This window comes from Vombatus ursinus, unplaced genomic scaffold (genome assembly GCF_900497805.2).
Source record: "Vombatus ursinus unplaced genomic scaffold, bare-nosed wombat genome assembly UNPS02010788.1, whole genome shotgun sequence".
Lineage (NCBI taxonomy): Eukaryota > Metazoa > Chordata > Mammalia > Diprotodontia > Vombatidae > Vombatus > Vombatus ursinus.
Window position 1 is genome coordinate 3,766,327 of NW_020950566.1, and position 22,441 is coordinate 3,788,767.

Below are 22,441 nucleotides of genomic sequence, written 5' to 3' on the forward strand. Positions count from 1 at the left end.
AAAAAAAAATTTTAAGCCCAAAGTTAATGCTGAAACATGAAATTTACTGTGTCACCTTAAGAGGTGGTGAAGTATATTGGAAAGAGTGCTAAACTTAGATCTGGGTTTGATTCTTGCCTTGGAGACTTACTAGGTGAATGATCCTGAGCAAGTCACTTAACCTTTCTGAGCCTCAGTTTCCTCATCTGTAAACTGGGAATAATTTTAACATGTAGTTTTGTGAGGCTGAAATGAAACGATGTACATCAAGCGCCTTTCGAGCTTTAAAGTGTTTTTTATACATATATATATATATACACACACACACACACACACGCATATATATGTTGTTTTTCAGTATCAGCAGCTAATGGACTATGTTGTTTATATGTTTACAACCTGATAAATGTGTCTCATTCTGGGCCCTGGTTTTGAATGTGTACTTCACCTGAAAATGTGCATTTCTTATCTATTCAAAACATATCTTGGCACTATAATTTTTGTTTCAGCCTACAAGTAAAAGGTATGATCCTTTAGCTTCTTAAATATCATGTTTTTCAAATGGGTCAAGATACTTCACAGCATGAGTGAATCCATTGAAAGACATTTAATTCCACCCCAATCTTCTTTGTTCCCAACTCAAATGGAATTGAGCTGAGCTTTTTCAGATGACCAAAAATGTAAATTCATACTTTCTTTTCATTTGCATTTGCATCCGCCCTTCTGGGTTCCATCTGGAACCAGAAACAGAAGTGGTGAAAGACCACAAGAAAGGCTGCCTTCCTTGAGATTTCTGGCTCACCGGAAGTGTAGAGCACAAGACGTTTCCCAGGACCCTTTTCACAAGATTTTCCAACCCCAATTCTGCACAGCACAGAGGCTCACATGCACTTCTAAAGGGAACATTTGGGGTACTTTCAAAAATAAACTGGAGCAGTCATGATAACTAAGGCTAGATCCTATCTAATTTGATAGCTAATTATCTGGGCTGAGGGGGGAAACAGAAATCTTCAATTTCATTTTAGTAACTTTGAAAACAGACAGCATAAAGAAGCTGCTCCACTATTGCTGTCATTTTACAACATATAAAAAAATAGAACTATTCCATCTATTTACATCTATTCCAACTATTTACATGCAGCTAGACATAATTTCCCTTTTCAAAACCCTGTTGTTTACTAATTGGATTATATTACTCTCATAATATGTTTCTTTTAGCACTTCTTAATTTCTCCCCATTTGTTAATTTATTTTATTTTTTAAAGGTTAGGTCTCTCTCACCAGATCTGGATGTCTCACTGGCATTAGTATTTCACCAGTACTAATGATCCCGTTACTGATCAGCTAAACAGCTGTGACCTTCTGATTCTCCTCTACTTAAGAAGCCTTGTACCCACTACCACCATCCACTCATCAGAACTCACCATATTAATGCCAAAAATAGTGTAGACACTCAACTGATATAGTTCATTGTAGCTCAAAGTTCCTCGGCAGCAGGGATAAGAGGCATGGACAATCATGCTTGGCCCCATTTATTTAGAAAAAGAAATCCCACATATCCCAGTGGACCTTGGGTAATTACTTACTTGAGAGGTACAGATTTTTTTTTAAATCACATCCCGCCCTCAAAAATGTCATAAAATAAAAGCCTTCCAAAACTTAATCACATAGAATAGTTGCTAATCTTGTCCTCCTCACTTCCATTTTAATAAAGAGTGATAATGAAGTGAAAAATTAGAAACTTCAGATGGTTTTATGAAACACTCATTTGACTAGGACCAGACTCAGTGAAGAGGAATTAGGAAGTCTACAAAGGGTATCTCTAAAAAAGTAACACTTACTTCAAAGAATACAGACATACAAAGTAGAATGATTTGGATTGTTGCCTGTTCTTTTTCCTAAAATCCAAATTGAGCCAAATTAAATAAGCCAGTTATGTCAACTGCAAATGTTTTACTAGCACAAATGTAAATATATGAAGCCAGGATAGCTTATGTTCCTAAATGGGAGTGTTTGATTTTTGTTCCATTCTCAGCAGGTTGGTTAAACTCCAGGGAATCTGGGGACAATATCTTCCAGGTCCAAAAGCCTCTGTCATAGTCATATATTTATCTTTTGTGACCTTTCAGAGTTTGTGATTAAAATTTTATTCACTTTGTTTCCAACTATTGGTAATTTCCCTTTTGGAGTACAAACACGCACAAATGTGTCTTTTATTACTCTGTAATCTTGTCTTCTCCACTTGAAACTGTCAGTTTTTAGATTTAAATTGATTTATGAAGAAGAATCTCGGATAGACTTTGCTCTGGCAACCATTTTTGCCTAGTTAGAATGAATTTCATTCATTCATTCATCCATCCATCCATCCATCCTTCATTTATTCATTCATTCATGTATCCATCAGATACTTTGTTCTAATTCATAGGTTCACAGATTTAGATCTGAAAGGGACCTAAGAGTTCTCTAGTCAAACCTATTCATTTTATCCACATCTCAAGAAACTGAGGCCCAGAGGTCATATAAGTAAGTAAAGTGAAAGAAACAGGATTCAAACCCAATTCCTCCAACTTCAGATGTTACTCTCATTTGACTATACCATGCTTATCCACACAGTAGGCACTTGTTTATTTTTTTGGCCTGACTTGCTACAACACAAGGAGGGTAGTTTTTAAGTTTAGGGAAAATGCAGAAGATAGAATGTCATGTATTCCTTCTATAACAGGGGTCTGGTGAATGCAAAACCCCATCAGCTTTCTTGGTTAATGAAACCTTTCTTTTTTTTTTTTCCTTAGGCATTGGATTTAAGTGACTTGCCCAGAGTCACACAGCTAGTAAGTGTCAAGTCTTTGGTTTGAGGCTGGATTTGAACTCAGGTCCTCCTGACTCCAGGGCCAGTACTTTATCCACTGAGCCACCTAGCTGCCCCAAATGGAACCTTTCCATGGAAGGATGCTAAGGAGATGGCTCCCACCAAATTTTGATATTCCATAAGGGAAATTCCTTGGAGAAACAGTGGAGTAGGCATGAACATTCTGTGACTGGTTCCAGTTGGCTAAACATGTGGTTGGGAGGAACCATTTTTGATTGTCTGGGTAGTGATTTAGATGCCATGAGAAAAAATTTCACCAATCCTCTTTTCCTCTTTTTCATCAATCCTCTATTTCATTAAAGATTCATATTTTCCCTTGTAAGATTATACTTAGTTTTGCTAATTAAATGATTTTTGTTAGTAATCCATTCCTTTTTGTCTCCTGGAATATCCTATTTCAAGCTCTCTTCTCCGTTATACTAGTAGCTACCAGGTGTTAAGTGATCCTGAATTTGTCACCTTGTCTCTTTCGTGCTCTTCGCTGGATTTTTTTCTTTGAACTGAAATCACTCTATTATCAATACTATGTTCCTGGGGACTTCAGAGGCCATGTAAACCGATCCCCTCATTTTACATATGAGGAAGCTAAAGGACAGGGACTTAAGGGACTTGACTAAGGTCATATAAATAGGAAGTGTCAGAGGCAAGATTGAACCCATTGCTTCTCACTACAAAAAGAGTACTTTTTGTTCATTCATCATACCACCACACTGTCTCTCGTTTTCCCTCTTTGCATCACAGTCTCTTCATCTTTAACCTAGGGGAAGAGATAGGGAGAAGGATTAAATGAGATGAGCTCAGAGACCCCTTTTCCATGTATAGCAACATACCATGATTTTATGAACACTATCAAAGAAACAGATCTATTGTGGAAAGTATGATGCACTTGTACTATAATTAAAATTAAATTAAAAATTAAAATAGGGGGCAGCAGGTGGCGCAGTGGATAGAGCACCGGCCCTGAAGTCAGGAGGACCTGAGTTCAAATCTGGCCTCAGACCAAACACTTGACACTTACTAGCTGTGTGACCCTGGGCAAGTCACTTAACCCCAATTGCCTAAAAAAAAAAATTAAAATAGAAGAATTATGGATTTATTAGAAAAGGTATGCCAGAAAAAATTTCACCAATTAATCAGGTAATTAATTGTAAAGCCCTGTGGCCCCATTTCTCAGTAGATGCCCTAGCACTTCTCCACCTACAGGACACGTAACCAATCCATAGATCTTTTTTAACAAGTTCCATAATGATGTTTCTGATACTGAAACAAATGTATTTTCTCTGAACTTAAGTAGGCTCTGGTATGTTATTAAGGAGATAGGTGTTTCTGAGAAAGCCAAAATGAATAAATCAGACTTGTGAGGGTACCCTGATTCTTACTGTCATCTCTTACAATACTCTGTCTTATTCAGCTCTTTCTAGAAGATTATCATTTCTCTCCTTTTTGTTTTAAGTGTTAAAATAAAAAAAAAGATTTCTTCTTACATAATGAACATTTTCAATTTACTTCAGTTCAGAATACATTTTCTAACTATCCACCATAAACAGAGTACTGTAGTAGGTATAAGGGATGATAGAAAATTTAAGTTAGGCATAGTCTCTGCCTCATAGAGCTTATAGTCCAACATAAAAATATGAAAATATGTAAAAACTATAGTGTACAGTAGTATATGATAAACAATAATAGCTAGCGTTTAGATAGTGCTTTCAGTTTTATAAAACACTTTATATAAGTTATCTCATTTAATTCTTACAATAACCCTATAAGATAATTCCCATTATTACCCTGATTTTACAAATAAGGAAATTGAGGCTAAGAGTGATTGTGAGAGATATATGATTTTGTCTAGGGTCATACAATTAGTAAATATCTGAGGCAAGTTTTGAACTCAGTTCTTGACTGAAAGCTCAATGCTTTATCTATCCCCTAGGATACCTAGGTGCCTCATAATAAATGCTTAAAGATGTCCAATTAAAGTGCAATGTAAAGTTCAAAGGAGAAAATATAATTATTTAATGGGATATTAGTGAAGGCACTCTAGAAGAGGTAGCATGTGAATGGTATACAATTTTAACAGGGATAAATTTGTGGAGGTAAAGTGGAAATATAAGGAGATATAAGGAATGAATATCTGCCTAGAGAGGTAGGAGGAAAACCAGTAGAGTTTTGGAATTAACAGACTGAGAGCATTTAGAAGAAAGGGATGTCAAGTATTAAAGAGATGTCAAAGAGAATAAGGGCATGGAGGTCATTGGATTTGGTGACGAGAGGAATTAGTAACTTCTGGAAGCTAGATTATAAAGGTTTGGCAAAAAAAACTGATAGTAAGGAAAAAGAGCTGGGAAGGGGGGAGAAGGATAGATCATTTATTCAAGAAGTTTGGCATGGGGGTGAAGGGTAGGGAGAAACATGGAATGGTGTAGAGGAGATGTGTTTATAGTCAGATGAGAAAGAGTCTGTGGAGGGAGTATTTAAAGATGGAAGGTTCAATGGAGATTTTCACATGACTGAAAGAGGAAATAATTGCAGGAACAAGAGAATGATTAATAAAGGGCCTTGAGATAAAGGGCACAGATAAAGGGATTAGCTATAGTGAGGATTAGATACACCTTGTCTTCAGGGAAAGAAAGGAAATGGGGGTCCTTGATCAATGAAGAATTTGAGTAGGAATGCTGGCGTAAAGGATGGCAAGAAATAGAAAAACTTTGTTATGAATCTTTTGTTATGGTTCTGATTAATTTGGTCTTCACATAAATTGTGTGTGCCCATGCACGTGTATTCATATAATGTGTCTTACATTAAGTAAGGAAAACTTGCCACGTATTGGTGATGGATAGGTAATTGCTGCTATAGGTCAACAGATTGTAGTCAAGGTCTAACAAAAGCATGATTTTAAAACTAAACAAACAACTAAAAAATAAATCCTTACAATTTCACATATACCCTATGCACAAGTTTGAACAAAAATCTCCATTCAGTTATCTTGTTGAAATTCAGGTATATAGCAAGCTATGTAGAAATTTCATTTCTTCCTTGTGAAGTGTCTTACAAATTGTTGTGCTCTAAAACAGGAGCTTTGGATGTTTGAGTCAATCCAAGTAATATAGATAAATATCCTTACAATTTAGTCAAACCTTGAGGTTCCTGTTGAACCAAATACATTAAAACTAGAAAATGTCATTCTTCTGTGTGCCCAAACCTGACTCCATATTAATCACAACCAAAAAGAAGAAGAAGAGGATTTACAGAACTCAGTGATTTTACTTACCTTAAGTTTTAAGATCTAAAATAGTCTTGGAATGCATGTGGTTTGCAAAAGTTTTATTTTGCAGAACCACTAAATTTTTTTTTTATTCTAGAAGGGGACTTAAAAACCATTTACTCCAACCCTTTCATTTTACAAATGGGTAAACTTAGGTCCCTAGAGGTTAAATATCTTGCCTTAAGTCATATAGCTGTTTTGTGTGGAAGCTATTCCTAGACTTCAGTCCTCTTTCCTCCCCTTATTTTTTCATCTCTTATGATTCTCCTAATCAGTTAAATAACCATGGACAATCCCTTGCCTCTGGGGACCAAATTTATTCTGTGTGATATTATAAGAAGAGCAATAGATTTGTAGTCCTAGGGCCCTAGTTCAGATTCCATTTGCTACCCTCATGATGCAAGTTATGAATCTCTTAACCTCAGTTTCCTCATTAGTATAATGAAGACGCTGGACTAGATGCCCTATAAGGCCTCCAAATTTAAGTCTATAATCATCATATAGAATATTATTCTCATGATGGGCTCTTTTCCAATGGATGCATAAAAGGTTTAGAATAACATCATTAATGTCCAAAATGTTAATTTGTCATTGGATTATAGATTTAGCGACAGCTACTCTTCTGATTTCTCTCTCTTTTTTTTCCTCCCTCTTTCCGCCATTGTCACTTTTCCTTAATTTCTATATAGCTATAGCACAAAATCTTAGGCTAATCTTTCTGACATGTTTCGTTTTATCTGTATTCCTTTTTCTTTATAAAAACTCTCATTAGTCATTTGGTCATCTATTACCTTGATTTCTACGATGTCCCCTGTTTGATGTCTCAGTTTTTTCCTGCATCAGTAGAAAATCTATGCTTAGTTTTCAAAAATCACTCCAAATACCATGAATGGATATAGAATAACCTCTTCTTGATAATATTGCATTTTCTACAACAGAATTTTATCATTCATTTATTAGGTTCTTTAATTATTGCTCTTTCAATACTCCTTTGATCACTTTTGCCTCTAAGGTCCTCTCCATAGGCTTTAAAGTACTTCACTCATTTCCCCATAATTTTCATCTCAGTCTTTTCATATTTTGTGTATTTTCTCAGCTTTTTTTATAATTCTTTTGCATTTTTCATTTTGGTATTTATGACCTAGTCTTTCTAGCTGATAAACTAGTAAGAATTTTACTTTTGAAGTCTTATCGCAATGATTCTCTTGCCCAATTAAGCCTTTTTTTCCTATTATAATTACCTCTAGTGTCGAATCTCCTAAAGCAAAATGTTCAACTCTAGTCATAGACAATAGGTAAATTTTCCAAGTATGCCATCCATTGTAAAGTAAAATGGAAAATTAGGGCAGTTAGGTGTGTGGATAGCACCCCAGGCATGGAGTCCCAAAGACCTGAGTTCAGATGTGGCCTGAGTCACTTAATGTATGACCCTAGCAAATCACTTAACCTCTGTTTGCCTCAGAAACCACACCTGTAAAATGAGGATAATAATAGCACCTTCCTCCCAGAGTTGTTGTGAAGATTAGATGAGATAATAATTATAAAGCACTTAGCACAGTGCCTATTACAAAGTAAGTGCTATAGAAAGGTTAGCTATCATTATTATTTAGAGAATTTGTGCATAAGCATACTTTTGTCATTATTTAGAAATTTCAATCGAAAGTAATTGTTTGGGGTTTGACTTATCCAAATAATGTCTCAATATTCCACTTAAATTTGCTAGTATAGAATTGACTTATGCCACTTTTTCTATCTCAATTGATGAATCAACCAATGAGCACTTATTAAGTACCAAGTCTATACTTGGTGCTATGCTAATAGCTCAAGACACAAAGACAAAAATTAAGCAGTACCTTCTCTTATGGAACTTATAATCTATTAAGAAAAAACAACAAGCACATATGTAGACAGACATATAGAAATGACACAGTTCTAACCAATGAGGTCCCAGTCCTTGGAAGATGCACAATATTCTCTGCCTACTGGCAATCTAAGTGAAGACTTGGGAAGCCAACTTCTTGAAATATATGATGAGGAATAATGGACAGCCCTCCGCTCTATTTAGGACATAGTCAAGTGTTCATATTCCAGTGACTGGGCCCCCATTGGCCCGTACACCAGTACATAGATTTTAAAATAGATATAAGGTAATGAAGGAGATGGTAATAGAAGCTAGGATAATTAGGAAAAGCTTCATGTAACAAAAGGTGGTGCTTAAACTAAATCTTGAAGGAAAATAGAGATTTTAAGAGGCAGGGATTAAAAGGAAATACTTTACAGGTATGGAGGATAGTCCATGCAAAGTACAAGGTGAGAAATGGAATATTGTATATGAAGAAAAGCAAGAAAGTCAGTATGGCTGCTAGACCACAATTTGTGTGAAAGGGAGTAGTGTATAACAAGGTTGGAAAGGTAAATGGGGCCAGGTTGTGAAGGGTTTTAAATACCAAGCAGAGGAATTTATAATTGCTCATAGAGCAGAGCTCATGAAGGTGATAGAGAGCCATTAAGTTTCCTGAACAAGGGAATGACATGATCAGATCTATGCTTTACAAAAATAATTTTGGAAACTATGTGGAAGATGGATTAGAGTAGGTTGTGAGTTTAGTAATAGAAATTAGGATATTTTTACAATAGTTCAAATGAGAAATCTGAAATAGGGTAGTAGCCATAAGAGTAGAGAGAGAGGATGGATATAAGAGATATTGTGAAGGTATTAATGACAAGGTTTGGCAGCTGATTGGCTAAGTGGGGTTAGTGAAAAGTGAGTTAATAAAGATGATGCTGATGTGGTGCCCTGCACTAAAATATGAAAGTTCAGAGGAAGGGAGAGTTTGGAGAGGAAAGATGAGTTCTCTTTTAGATAAGCTGAACTTGAGAGGCCTACATCTATCCAGTTCAAAATGGTCAATAGGCAACTGGTTATGTAGGGCTCAGGAGAGAGACTAAGGTTGGATACATAGGTCAGGAAGTCATCTGCAAAGAGATGGTGATTGAATCCATGTAAGATGATGATGATGAGGCTGATGACTTAATTATCAATTTTCTGGAATTAAAATTAGACATTATGGTTAAAGCATTTGTCTTCTGCTTAGTGTTCTTCTCATTCATAGTATTATAGTTCTTGTGTACATGGTTTTTATTTGTTTTTCATAAAAAACGTGCAAATGTATTTTTGAACAATGAAATTCCACTCTGCCTTTCCTTTTCTTGGAGGTGTGGGACAGTAGAGGTTGGTTGTTTAAAAAGAATTGTTCACTCAAATTTAAACTCAAATGTTTAAATCAACATTAAGTTGCATATGATATGGGATACTGTGCTAGGCAAGGGGAAATAAAAAGGCAAAGAAGAGATAGTCCTTGCTCCTTAAGAGTCTATATTCTAACTTGAAGTTTGGCCAAAAAAACCAGTCTGACTTATTACATATTAATATGGTTGAGTTCAATCTAGCATGCTACCAAATATCTTGGAAAATAGTCCAACACTTTGCCACAGTCTCTCAGTATAGTAACTTTTTAACCTACACATCAGAGTATATGTAAAATGGAGAGAAGCACACTAAGCCAGGTCCATAAATGATGTCCTCAATCAAGAAAATTCCTAAGGATTGTCTGTCCAAGAATTGTGATACCAGTTTTCTTGCTTTATTTACGAGGGCCTGAAGTATGATCAGAACCTCGAAGGTTCTTGTGCCAGGATAAGTTGATGAAGTTGTTGAGCAGATTGACAAACTGAAGTTGAGCTACAAATGGAGAAAATACTGTGATGGGTCATTGAAAGGCTGCTTTAAGATTTCCAAGTGAGAGCTATCATCTAGAGAAAGATGGCAAAGTTTAGTAAAAACAAAACAAAGCAAAAAGTACCAAACCCTGAGTCAGAAGACCTACCAAGATTTGAGTTCTGGCTTTACCACTTTATTGGCTATGTGACCCTGAAAAATATTATTTAACATTTCCGAGATTCATTTTCTTTATCTGTAACATGGGGGTGATAATCCCTGCCTAGCCTACCTCAAATCACTTAGTGAGGGAATTATTTTTATATATTCTAAAGGAGAGGGGATAAAATCCAGACCTGTGATTTCCTCGGTGAAGGGAACTCCAAGGGAAGAATCTCCTCTACCAGTGAAGAGCAATAACTTCTCTACAACTTAAAGTTTAGAAAGTTTGTCTAGGTCACTGAGTGGTTTGGTGACTTACCTGGAGTCACACAGCCACTATGTGTCAAAGGTGGGAATTGAACCCCAGTTTACCTGTCTTCAAACTAGCTCTCAGGACACTAGACCATACTGCTTATCTAAACTCTAAAATGTTTTATAAATGTGAGCTATTATTATTGCACTGAGAGGCAAAGTCCATGTATTGTCTTCCTGTAGCGTTTATCCTAGACAAATTGTATAGCTTGCCAAGACTCATCAAACTACTGATCACTACCTATTTCTGCCTGTTCATATGAGAAAGAATGATACAGTCAGAAGAAACCTGGAATGCATCTCTGAAGGCTTTGAAGTCCTGGGTAGGAAACTGAAGGACTTGACAGAACAGCTGGTGTTTTCATCTCTTCTGTTTGAAGGTCGTGGCTTTGTAAAAGAAAGGAGGATATGGGAAGTGAACAGCTGGCTATATAGATGGTATTGAAGAACTGGCTTTGGTTTCTTGGAGAATGGCTTACAGTAACCAGAATGAAAAGCTCTTGGCAAGGGATAGAATGCCTCTCAAAAAGACTGGAAGCAATGCATTTGGCAGGAGACTTGTTAACCTTAATATGAGAGCTTTAAACTAAATTTTGAGGGCAGAAAGAAACTGCCCAGAAAAAGCAATGAGACCAGGATTTTAGGTTAAAAAAAAAACAAACCATACAAACTAGAAAGAGACAGCATGGATGCCCTAGAAATTGTCAGGTGAAAATAACAAAAGCAAATTAGGAACAAAATTAATAGCCCTAGATATGCTATGGCACCAAGTATATTTCAAGAAACAATAAGTTTAAAGAGAAAGAAAAACAAAATCTATATCCTTAAAAGTGTATACTATATACCACCAAACTAAACAGGGGATGTGGATGATATTTTTGTAATAAAGTTTAAAATCTGACACAAAGGTGAAACAAACATAGTAATAGAATGATTTGAGTATTTACACGTCTACTGGAAATCTTGCTGTGCTTAAAAGCAAAATAATTGATAAGATTTGTATCTGTCAAATGACAATTTAATCTTTCAGAAATTAGTGGAAGCAATGGGGAGGACTGCTACTCTGAGCTTAATTTTGGCCAATAAAGAAGACTTAGTTAGTAAAAGGAAGCAATAAGAAATGTGGTGAGATAGCTATATAGACACATAAGTAGCTAGGTAGATATGTGCGTGTATGTGTATTACACCATGTCAACCTAAAATTCATAATAGTCAAAGCTGGCCAGAGTCAGATATGTGTGTGTATGTGTGTGTGTATATACACCTGAAACTTTTAGGAAAGCATCATTTTTTAAAAACTCTAATGGAGATTAGCTAAGACAAATCCTTCAACTGGTATCCTGGATTCTATTCTTTCTTGTATCTTCCAGGCCTTTGTTCTAATAATTGTCTCCTCCCTCTCAAGCACCTTCAGTTTCCCTCTCTCCACTGGATTCTTCCCATTCATATATAAACAAGATCATATACCATCAATCCAACAAAACTCTCCCTTGACCCATCAATTACTTTCATTTGCTGTTCTATCTGCCCCTGCCCTTCACAAACAAAACTCTTAAAACATCAGTCTATATGTGATACTACTACTTCTTTGTCAACAAGTTTTCTCATTATTCCCTTGCAGTCTGGCTGTCTGCTGTAGCATGTTATGGAAAGTGTTCTTTCAAAGATCATCAGTGACCTAATTACCAAATCTATAGTCTTTCTTCAACCTTTCTTCTCTTTGACATCTCTACATCATCTGACACTGTTATTTTCTATACTTTCCCTCTCTCCAGCTCATGAAAGTCCACTTCATCTTATTGCTTTTTATGCATTTGACTCCCAATCGGTATTCCTAACCCTTATGTCTCCCTCTCAAGTTTCATCCCCTTGTCTACAACTGACTGCAGGACACCTCTGCCTGTGTGTTCCTCAATCATCCAAATTGAGCATGGCCATAACTAAACTTATTCTTTTTTTCCACCACTCACAAAATTCTTCCTTCTGAATATTTTTATCAAATGACTTTATTATTCACCCATTGGTGTTTTTTATTACTCTTTACTGTCCTCTCATATCTAATCAATTATTAGTAGCATCCTATTGATTCTACCTCCATCAGATCTTTCACATTGGATCCCTCTTCTCCTTTCTCACTGACACTACCACAGTTCATATAGTCATTCCCAACTACCTGAATTATTATAATAGCCCCTCATAATGCCTTTCCCTTTCATTTTCTTTCTTTTCCAAACTATCTTTCATATCACTACCAGACTTGCTTTTCTTGTGCATAAACCTAATAGTACCAAGCAAATAGTGCCTCCCAGCTTCCCACCAAATAAAGGATGTTCAAGGACTTCCACAATGTGACATCTATACTTCCCTTAGGTAGTATAACATATACTATAGTAGACAGGGCACTGAGCTTGGAATCAGGATGACCTGAATTCAAATCCTATCTCAGATACTTAATAACAAGTTAGTTAATCTCTCCGTACTTCACTTTCCTCCTATGTAAAATGAGAGTTTTAGACTAGATAGCTTCTAAGGTCCTTTCCAACTCTAAATCTGTGATTCTGTCTTCCCAATTTTATCTCACGTTGCTCACTTCCATATTTTCCATGTTTCAAGAAAATTAAATGACTGTCAATTAGTTAATAAGCATTTATGAATGTATGTATAAGGTGAAAACATTGAATCCTGGGAAGGAACTTAGTTTAAAAAGACCAAGGTCACCCATTGCATCCTGGGCCATCACCAGTCATCTTGACTTTTGTCTTGCCACTGGACGGATGACTCTGGAGGGGAGAGTGAGGCTGATGACAACACAGCTTTACCTCACTTTAATCCAATGCATGCACAAGTCAAAACATCATCCTCATGATGTCAGTGGTTCTCTTCAAGAACAAAGAATGAACAACAAGCACAATAAAAAAAACAACAATGTATAAGGCACTGTGCCAAGTTATAAGGTTACAAAGACAAAAATGAAACTGTCCCTACCTTTCAAGAGGTTATGATCTATTGAGGGAGACAATATGTATAAAAATCAGTGGATATTAAATAAATGCAAGATAACTTGAAGACAAAAGCATAAGCAGCTGGCTTGGGAGGGGTGTGATAAAGGAATAATATTGCTCAGATGTTCCTTGGGCTAAGATTTATAGGAAACTAAGATTTTTAAGAGGCTGAACTGGAAGGGGTACATTGCAGGAACAAATGATTATGTCCTAGTTCTAGAGGTAGAAGTGTTCTCAGAGACCATCTGGTCTAATCTCCTTATTGTATAGATGAGGAAACTGAGACACAGAGAAGTTAAAAGAATGTTCAAAGTCATATAGGTAGTATTAATTAGAAATTTAACTGGAACCCAGATTCTCTGTTATCCTCCCATTGAGTCATGCTGCTATGTAAAGGAACAAAGAGAAGAAATGGAATTTTACTTGTGAGGAACAGCAAGAGATTCATTTTGCCTGGATCAAACAGTAAATGAAAGGGAGAAATGCATAACAAACCTAGAAAGGTAAATTGGGGCAGGTTTTTAAGACTTTCAATGCCAAACCAAAAAAAGAAATTATGTTTGGTCCTAGAGATGATAAGGAGCTACTGAAGTTTACGTAGCAAAGAAATCATCAGACCTGTGCTTTAGAAAGATCTCTTTGGCAGCTATGTGGAGGACGGGTTAGAAAGGGGAAAGAATTATGACAGAGAGACCAATAAGGAGGCTATTTCAGTAGTCCAGGTAAGAGGTCTTTGTATCCCTATTGATTAATATAGAGTTTGGCACATAGCATATGCTTAATAAATGCTTGATAATTGATCGGATCATGCTGGTAGGCTTGTGTATAAAAATAAGGGAACAGATTGAAGGATGTTTTAGAGGTAGAATAAACAACACAGCAACTGATGAGAAGTGAGGGAGAGGGAAAAGTAAATGATGATTCCAGGGTTGCAAATCTGAGAGACTGAAAAGATTCTGGGGCCCTTGATAGAAATAAGAAAGCTGGGAAGAGGAATAGTTTCCATGTGAAGATTGTGAGTTCTGTTTTTGAAATACTGAATGTAAGATATCTATAGGATATCCATATTTTGAAATGTCTAATAGGCAGTGGGTGATATAGAAATGGAAGTAAAAGGAAAGAATAGGTCTGGATATACCTGGGAGTTGTCTGCACAGAGATGTGAACTGATGAGGTCACTGAGAGAGCGTGTAGAGAGAGAGGAGTGCCTAGGGAAATGACACCCACAGTTCTCGGCACATATTAAGTTCTGAATAATTGCTTTTCAATTCATTTAGGGAGTATGGAGGAGCATCAAGTGAAGGGACTTGGAAGGATTGGCATACAGACAGGAGAATCAAGAGACAGTACTGCTACAAAAACCCAGAGAGAAAAATGGGGGGTGGAGGGGTGAGGAGGGGGAATTGTTGAATTTGACAATTAAAAGATAACCCAGTAAGAGTTAAATATTTGTTGAATTTAAGTGAATAGAGCTTAAGAGAATAAGAAATTTCAAAAAAAAATTTAAATTCTTAGTATATGTCCTACATTCAATGAGTTAACTTCAGAGTCATAGGATCACAAATTTAGGGCTGAAAGGGACGTTAGAGGCCATTTAGTACAACTTCCTCATTTTACACATGAAAAAACTGATGCTCAGAAAGGCTAAATTATTTGCTCAAGGTGTCAGATACTGGATTTGGACCCAGGTTTTCCTTACTCCAAATCTAGCACCCTAGGGAAAATTATACTTCAGTCCTACCCTTTCTCTAATATTTAGTGGCAAATACTCTCTATATGGACGGTTATGTGGTGAACTTCACCACTAAACCACTAAAAATCGAAAGAAAAGCCCAATCTGTACTTTATCTAAGTGGAATTTACTGCAGGATATAGCACAGCTATATCCTTGGGGCCACAGCTCCCAAGATGATAGAGGGTACTGGAATTTGCCTGCCTCTGATGTTCCTCCTGAGCTTGTGGGACAGGTCTTCACGTCTAACCAGCTTCCACATCTGCAGAGGGCAGGAAGCAGTGATTCTTCTGCAGAAGGCATCTTTTGCAACAGTGCTGTTCAGCAGCATATATTTTGATGCTGAATTGTTCTTGCTTGTATAACAAAATAGTCTTGTTTCTGACATGATTATCAGTCTGTTTTCTGATCTTAGAATGACCATTAATAATCTTTCGAGAGAGAAAACAGCAAAGGTATAAGAAGTCATTCTAAAATCTAAAATAAATAAATAAAATCATAGCTGCATGTTCTTTCAGTCACTTGAAGGCATAATTCATCTGAGCATACAGATCTACTCCCAATTTCTAAAAGGGAAAGAAATTCAATTCCAAAACGAGAGAAAAGAAAAAGCTAGACAATGATTCCCAGAAATAAATCTAGAATGAACTAAATAGGTGTTCTGCAAGGCTCTAGCATGGATTCTCTATGAGTATATTATCATAAACTAATTTAATATCCTTTTTTGATAAGAGTACCAGATTGATAAAGGGAATGTCATAGGTAGCCATCTTAATTTCAGCAAGATTTCCAATGGTCTTTCAAATAATGCAGACTAAAATGGGCTGTTGAGTGAAGTGAATCTAACCAAACAATCATGCCCTAAAAGTGTTGATTAAAGGATTGATATTAACTTGGAGGGACATCTCTAGTAGAGTACTATGACTCTGTGCTCATCAAAATTTTTATCGGTGATTTGGATGAATACATAAAAGTCATCCTTATTGAATTTGCAGATGACACAAAGGTAAGAGAATTAGCTAATACATTAGATTACAAACTCTTAATTCAAAATTATCTCAAGCTGAAATTCTGGGCTGAAACCCACACAGTGAAATTTAAAAGGAATAAGTTTAAAAGCTCAAAAAAATCAGTTGTACCAGTCCAGAATGTAGAGACTTGGTTGGCTTGACAGCCATTCATGTGAAAAAGACCTAGGGTTTTAATTGATTATAAACATAATATGAGCCAACAGTATGATCTATCAAAAAAAAAAGCCTAATGTATTAATAGAAATGCACTTTGCAGATCAGAGGAGGTAACATAACCACTGTACTCTGTATTTGTCTGACCACATCTGAAGTATTATGTTAAATTCTGGGCACCATATTTACTTAGGAGAGACTTTGATCAACTATAGCATATCCAAAAGAGGGCAACCAGGGTAGTAAAGAATTTGGAAACTATGTCTCAGGAGGAATGGCTAAAGGAACTGAGGGATGTTCAGAAAAATGTTTTAAAAACCATGAAGGATGTAATTGCTGTCTTCGCATTTGATGGGCTCTGATGTAAATAGAATGCCCCTTGGATCACAGAAACATAGAATGATAATTGAAAAGACCTCCAACGTACCGAGTTACTCCACAGGTCAGAAGAAAAACAATGTGAAAAGTCACAAAGAAGCAAATGGAAGTCAATATGAAGAATAGGAACTTTCTAACTATTTAGAGCTACCCTATCAGATCAATGAAGTGGAAGTACAGGGCTTTGAATGCCCCAAATATTCAAATACAGAGTGAAAAAAAAGAAGATTCATGGCCTGGATATGGATTTAACTAGATGAACATCTAAAGCCCTTTCTAGTTCTAAGATCTTATGCTTCTATGATTTTAAAACATTGAATACACACACTTGCAAAAATGGAACAAGAATAATTTGTTTTTCTTTTAACTTCACCAAATTACTCTTATAGTCAGTTGGATTATGACTCATATTTAGAAACTGGTCCATTTGTGGATATGTGCATGGCCAAATGGAAAGAAACATCTTTCCATGCAAACCCCTTAGATTAGTTGGTTAAGACTTCAAATAACAAGACAAACAAGAAAGAACCAGTTCTGGTGTTTTCTTTTGCCTTTCTAATACATCAAAACCAAAATTTTAAAACATAAACATCATCTATAAAAAAGATTTGATTAATGCATTTATTGTACATGTGATGTGGGCTGCTTCTGCATGGCTCAGGATGCCAGAGTGCCATGGTTTCCTCATCTGAGCTGGTCATTGCGTTGGGATCTCACATAACAGGAAATAGGCTTGGGGGTGAGGGGAGAAGGGATGTTAATAAAAATTTATTGTTAGTGTTAATGTTAATAAGGTTGGCAAAAAAAATTTAAGCATTGTGCTTTAAGCATGAGGGAATTAACTATTTGGAATTGAGGCGAGGAAGAAGATGTCCTTGTCTTTGAATCCCCAACTGAACAATACCTTGCATCTTCTAGAGGCATCATAAATGTTTCCTGATGGAATTCAACTGAAATTCATTTTCATTACTAATAGATGTTTTTCAAAAGTATGTTTCTGTTTTGGACTTTTTTGCCACTTCACAGATAGGGAAATGTAGAGATAGAAATGGGTATAGGTATTGTGTATATGTGTGTACATATATGTACTTATATACAAGATATATGCATACTTTATGCATGTGTCTTTGGGATGGAGTGAAGTCCAGAACTGTGATTTCATGAGTGTGAGGAAATTCCAGTGTGGAATTTTCTTGTTCCAATAGATGTTAGTATAACAAGTAACAACTGGCCTATAACTTGACAGTTTTAAGGAGTTGCTTGAGAGCATTTAGAGTTTAAAGTAACTTGTCCACAGTCTCATAGGTAGTATGCAGTTCAATTCAATGTAGCATGCATTTGTGAGATACCTACTATGTGCTGGATGTTGTGCTCAGCACAGGAAATACAAAGACAAAAATTAAGTACTTCCTGTCCTTGAGGAACTTACATTCTGGAGAGGGAGGGGAACAACATGAACATAGATAAGTAATGAGCAAATATGAAGCATATACAAATTAATTATAGGGGCAAGCACTCACATTTTAAAGGGGAATGAGAAAGGAAAGCATTCCAGGCCTGACAGAATAGATTTTGCAAAGGCAAGGAGTCGAGATAGAATGCAGTTTACAAGTAACAGGAAATAAGTCAATTTGGCTTGTATTTAGAGTATATAAGGGAGTGCAATATGTAATTAACCCAGAAGCATAGGTTAGGACCAGATAGCAAAGGGCTTTAAAGGCCAAGAAGAAAAGGTTTTGATCTTAGAGACAACAGGTAGCCACTGAGGCTTCTTGAATGTCACAGTCAGACTTGTGTTTTTTGTAATGATCTCCAACAAGAAGCAAGAGGGGATGAGGGTATTGACAGAAGCAAGAATTGATCCTCAATTATTCTGACTACAAGGCTGGCCCCATCTACTCTGCCATGCTTCCTCTTGCATATACATATATCATATATCATAGATCATATACATATACATATACATACACTTATACATATACTTGAATGTAGGAGAAATTTCTTTGTAATTGTGATTCTTCCAGTTGCTTGGCTAAAGTGGAATTTTATCCTAGTAAAGATCATTGCAACTTTCCTTACCACTTAGCAGAAATCAATGATGAAACTATGCTAAAGTTGTGTGTAGCAGGAATCCAATAGAAAAAGGTAGAAAGTGTATATGCCACCTCCACCTCTTTCTTCTTGTAATTTACTTTCTTCTTGTAATTTCTTTTTGTATTGGGTTTGGAAATCTCATTAGCGGTTGGGGAGGGGCAAAGAGTGAATTCAGTTAAATGATAAAATTGTTTACTGATGGCAGAATAACAGAGCCGTAGTGAAGTTAGCTCATATTCAAATATTATGCATTATAGAGAATGACTTTTTATATGAATGGAGATTCAAAGAAAGTACTTGGTGTGACCAATTACTCAACATAGAAAATTTATTGTAACCAGATCAACATGGCACAGTTACTGTGAACCATATGCTGGAATATGGAAACAGCTGTGTTATACAGAACTTTCTTTGTAATAGGATTTTGCCTTCATCTTTAAACTTGGTGATAACTGGGCTTACTTTTGTCAGTTGTATGCAGAATATGCTTCAAGGTAAATTACTTGCGTTTGATTCTACTCATCTGCCAAATTATGTCCTCCCTAAATCTCTCCCATCTTGCATTAACTGACAATGATATGTGTATGTCTATATATGTGTGTATGTGCATGTACAGATACACATACATGTACATATGCACATATACAGAGAAATATCTGTACATACATACGCATGTGTATAATATGTGCATAGGTTGAGGGTAACTGACAAGTCTCTAACCCATCGATGAGTTAGGGGAATGTCTACCCCAAGCATGTGAAAACTTTCCCTAGCACAATGGACAGATGACAACAGTTTGTTCCGATGTCCATGAAGGCAACTGATCCAGGCTCTGTGGAATGCTTAGAGCTTGGTTAGGAATCAAAGACACCAGGTCTTCCACTGCATGTTGGGCCATCACCAGTTGTTCTGACTTTTGTCTTGCCACTGGATTTCAATAACTCTGGATGAGTGAGGTTGGTGACTTTGTGCAACTCTGCCTCATTTAAATCCAATTCATGCATAAGTCAAGACATCACCTGGGATGGCGTTTGTCTTCTTTGAAAATGAAGGACGAAAACAACAACATGTGTACATACAATTTTTTTAATATGAGACAAAGTATATGTATAACTCCTACAGCAAAAGTAGTACCCGTACATTTATAGATATCATTTGTTATAAATAGGGTAGCAAGCATAAGAAATATCCATTTGGAGATGAAAATTACTTTATTATTATGATCAATATTTAACCCCTAATGATTGCTGTAAATCAAACCAAATCAGCCATCTGACTGCCTTAGTTGTTAAATCAATACTAATGGGGGCAGAGGGTGGGGAGGGGGAGAAATTGTCATCATTAATAATTAAATAAAAGTAGTAACTTGCTTTATCTATAAAGGTTACATGCCTACATTAATTATCTACTTTGTAACAGATTATGATGATTATAATGACTTATAATTCCAATTATTTTCACATAGGATTGTGGTTTGAAGATTCACGCAGAAGAAACCTGTGGATTACAGCCTCTGTCATCTGACTACATTGCAACCATTTCCCAGCCTGAACTAAAGATTTGTAAGTCTGGGGATGCCAAAGGTGAGTCTTACCCTGTATATCATTCCTGTTAAAAAAGAACATTTATATAAATCAGCATATAATTATTTTAATTATCCACGGACATAAATCAAGCAAATGTTCTTGCTTTTAGAAATCTTCAGGTTGAACTGTCATTCAAGTTTTTATTTTTGGTTTTAATAACTTTAAAACAATACAAAGGCAATCATATACTTGTCATTGTAGATAAGCATTATCACGTTTTGATGGTACATATTTTTAAAATCCTTTAATTAAAAATTAAATTGAATATACATTCTTGATATTTTTGAGTCACCAAAGATCTCTCTGGGATTCAAGACCAGTTCAAAAAAGCTTCTACTGATTATGTGGACATTTAAAAAAGGCTTATTTTTAATTGCAGGAACTTTGTGAATAACCAGCAATGAAAGGATATATACTTTTATGTACCCAAAAATGGTCACACATTGAAAACTGTAGCTGAAATTCTCCTATAAAAGGCAAGAAAATTGTTGGACCAGTTTCAAGCTGCAGGGTCAGGCATGCACATGAGGTGTAGCCAATATTAAGTGAAACACTTTGCTGGTACAGTTTGTCTCTACCTTCATTGCTTTCCTGGCCCCAACCACCTACAAGGGTTTACACACACACCTACACACACACACACACACTCACACACACACACACACACACACACACCACACCACCCCTTCTCACCTGTTGGCCTAGAATAAAGAATGAAGAAATATCAGGAAAGAAGGATTTCCCTTGGAAATCAAGAGGAATCATGAAGATTGTGCAAAGGGTTAGATCCATGGTTACTGCCCTACCCGCCTGACCCCCTCATGCATCTTATCTCGTCCAAAAGATCTGAGAAAAGGTTCAGAAGCCAGTCTAGCCTTGGCATGAACTTCACACTGCAGCTTGAACTTGAAACAATGAGTTTCTTAAATGGGTAGGGCAAATTGCAATTTCGCATGCACAGTTTATAAATTGAACCATGCCATCTACGTGCAGATCACCATTCTCAACATGTGTTCTAAATAATGAATTACAGTACTGTCAAGGGAGGGAGAGATCGATGCAGGGTGCTGTATGATTTGTGATTCTCTGATCAGTGAGGTGTGCTCAGACACACAGGCGTAAGAGACATTGATGTGTCCAGCTAAATATTTTCATCAGATAGTGATTTATGACCATCACAAAGCTGTATAATTCCACTTTGGCTACTAAATCGAGGCAATAGCTCCTCAACTAAGATAGTCCACGTCACATTATTGGAATTCCTCTACCACCAGCTGGTCCTGCTCTGTATTTAAGTTATAGTAGGTTTACGTCAAATACCCACAGAGTTGTCTTAGCATCTATGCCTTATGGGGTAGGCTGACTTCGGGATAGCTCTGGTTTATCCTGAATTCCATCTTATGGCAGATGGTGTTAAATAGTGAGACACTCGTACAGAAATAATTTCAACAAACATTTATTAAGTACTCACTGTGTGCAGAGCACCGCAATAGGCCCTGGAGAGATAGAGTTTAGGTTCCAGAAAGCACAAAAGCTAAGAGGAAAAGGGCGGGAGGAGGAGGGGGAAAGAGTTGGGCAGTGTTTACCGGGAATGTTATTACTTTTAAGGTCAGAAAGGCTTCCCTGACACTAGAATTCCCTCTTGCCAAAGGGAGGGGAGGTCATGGTAAGTGGTATTAGGAGGAAGCTTTTCCTGCTGCTAACCACATAGTTGATTCCAGAACCCTGGTGGAACTGTTGGCCAGTTCAGATTAGCTGGGGAGCATTGTTTTTGTATTACATTGCAAAGTCATTTGGCCAGATTGGAATCCATTACCTCACTTTGCCAATGGTTCAGTTGCCAAAATGTCATTTCACTTACCATCAGCTAAACACACTTTTGGGATAATTGGTGTTTTTCTCATGCTTAGCTCCTAACTGACTTTCAAAATACAATATAATTAATTTTACAACCTAAGACTGAAATGTGTTGCTTGATTAAATAATGAAGATAAATACGCAAGATTTGGACAAAGAAAGGAACATTTAAAGAATAATCATAGAATGGGAATTCCCCTTAATGTAAGCAATTTTGATTATAGCTATACAGTAGAAAAATATTTGCAAACATTTTATGAAAAAGGATTTTTAACAGGGAAAGGAAGTAAATTTATAGTGCCTTCA

The 22,441-nt window shown here is 36.4% G+C and overlaps 1 protein-coding gene across 3 annotated transcripts in view; it reads left to right on the forward strand.

Moving 5' to 3' along the window:
• Positions 1-22,441, forward strand: part of CPED1 (cadherin like and PC-esterase domain containing 1) — a 407,972-nt gene that overhangs the window by 332,175 nt on the left and 53,356 nt on the right. For all 3 annotated transcript variants that reach the window (XR_003568539.1, XM_027855149.1, XM_027855150.1), the window contains exon 18: positions 20,158-20,275. Coding sequence is in view for 2 of the 3 variants with exons in the window: in XM_027855149.1 (XP_027710950.1) it covers positions 20,158-20,275 (118 nt within the window). In the remaining variant the exon portion in view is untranslated. The remainder of the gene's footprint in view (positions 1-20,157; positions 20,276-22,441) is intronic.